At 32.6% G+C, this 2,254-nt stretch overlaps 1 protein-coding gene across 1 annotated transcript; it reads right to left on the reverse strand.

Annotated features, from left to right (window-relative positions):
• Positions 1–952: 952 nt before the first annotated feature.
• LOC132613393 (antifungal protein ginkbilobin-like protein) lies at positions 953–1,677 on the reverse strand. The gene is made up of 2 exons (XM_060327400.1): positions 1,289–1,677; positions 953–974 (listed from the first exon to the last, which is right to left on the reverse strand). Exons 1-2 carry the CDS (start codon positions 1,675–1,677, stop codon positions 953–955), a joined length of 411 nt encoding a protein of 136 aa, XP_060183383.1.
• Between the last annotated feature and the right edge of the window lie 577 nt (positions 1,678–2,254).

Here is a 2,254-nt window from a genome sequence, read left to right on the forward strand (position 1 = left end):
TATCACTATTTCAGTAGTGTAGGCAAAATGGGCAGATTGAATCGAATATGAGCGGGTTGAAAACGGATTAGATAGAAATGGAAAAGAATGCTATACGAAGGAGACCCAATAAAAACAAGTGAGAGAACACTTGTGCCATTATAGCGTATGCACACACGTAAGTGAATTGGGAAATAGGAGCACTCAAGATTCCTTCTTGTGTTCACGTCTCTTGTAATTAAACACTTGTGAGTTTTCACATAGACGGATTTAAAATTTAAAGTTTATGTGTTTCTATAATGACCTCAAGGTTTATACTATAATTCTCTATGAGAATCAACAACTGCTCCTCTTTAAATTTACATGTGTTTGCTTGACTTGACACGAAATTTAAGAAAATAAAGAGAAATTTGAATCTTGTCGTCTAAAACTAAATTTGTGTATAATGTACCAAAATCCTTTAAATCTTGTGTTCTTAAGAATATCACATGGGATATAAGAATTAAGGAGTTACAAAATATAGAAAATGACATTCTTTTTAAAATAGAATAATAAAGAAAGCAAGACACGTGAAACAAAGGTGCTACAAAATAGCTTCGGGAAACCCAAAAAAAGAATCAACTCTTATCCAACTAATAGCCTGTTTGGCCAAGCTTATTTTTTCCACCAAAAGTACTTATTTTATCAATAAGTACTTATTTTAAAAAAAAGTGAGGTGTTTGGTCAAGCTTTTGGAAGAAAATAAGTGCTTTTGGGAAGTAGCAGAAGCAGTTTTTCAGAAGCTAAAAAATACCTTTTGCCCAAAAACACTTTTTTGAAAAGTACTGTTGAGGAAAATACACACAAAAACACTTTTTAAAAGCTTGGCCAAACAGTAATTGCTGCTCAAAAGTACTTTTTAAATTAATTGGCCAAACACAAACTGCTTTTAGCCAAAAGTACTTTTTAAAATAAGTTATTTTTAGAAGCTTCTTCAAACATAAACAGGAAAATTCCTACAAGTTTAACAAAGATAAGAAATCACATTACCAGGATATAAGTCAAGCAATACATGATTTGAAGTTTTAACTCAACAACACATTACAAAAAGAAGATGAATAAAACGAGATAAAAACTAAGAGAACACCAAAAAATCAAAGATAAAGTTCCTCGTTCCTCGTAGGCTTGGAGCAATAAATGGTTGAATCTTTGTGGATCATGGCAGCAAGGGGTAGATTCTACCGCTCTAGTTTATTTGTTGAACGAGTATTGTTCGTACCTCATAGAGCAATTAGCAAATTCTTATTTGTTGAACGAGTATTGTTCGTACCTCATAGAGCAATTAGCAAATTCAACTTGACCTCCAATGCTACCATCACAAGTACTCAACAAGTATGATTTTGCACTACTTAGACAAAGGCCACAGTCTGAAAATTCAATAATGGAGTTGCAAGTAGCATGACCATAAGCAATGGCATCATTAGGATAAGGAGACGTTGAATAGTAAGTGTAACCTTGATTTGGAGTCACATTTTGTAATGCTTCAAGAACATAAGCTAATCTTAGTGCAAATGGACCACTCTTATCATACAAATTACCATTGCATATATAATCCACTACTTTGGTATTTGGTTCAGTTCTCACAAAGCTACAAAACCCTAACACTAATCCAATTACAAGAGATGTTGTTAGCACTCTCATTCTCAAAATGGAAACCATACCATACTTTTTGCCTCTCTATTTTTATGTATCTTCCTATCTTCTATTAGTATATAGTATTTCTTTTGTGTGACAAATTTGAGTTTCACATGTTCTTGTTTAAATAGATTTGGCCATCCATTGGTTCCCCTCCCCCCCCCCCCCCCCCCCCCCCCTCAATGCAAATTAAGTATTCCGGTGTAACTTGTTTTTAGTTTTCACTAAATGTTCCGAGGAAAACATACATGGTGTACATGTTTGGTATGACGAAAGTCATTTGCAAAAAAAAATATTTTCTACCAAAAGGGGTAAATAAATTTCTCACTTTCGACTTCATATTACGTTAATTTATATTTAGATATTATGATTAATAAAATTTAGTATATATTTTTTTAAAAAAATATTTTCACTCACCACGTCAAACACATATAACGTTTTCTAAACAAATATTTTTCATGAAAAATACATTCTTTAGGAAATCATTTTCACGAAATATAACTTCCGTCATACGAACCATATACACCTTATTTTTTTAATCAATGCATATGCCGGCAAAGAGGTATTGATTGCTAGAAACTCATTACGAATTTTCGTGGAG

This window comes from Lycium barbarum, chromosome 10 (genome assembly GCF_019175385.1).
Source record: "Lycium barbarum isolate Lr01 chromosome 10, ASM1917538v2, whole genome shotgun sequence".
NCBI classification, from domain to species: Eukaryota; Viridiplantae; Streptophyta; class Magnoliopsida; order Solanales; family Solanaceae; genus Lycium; species Lycium barbarum.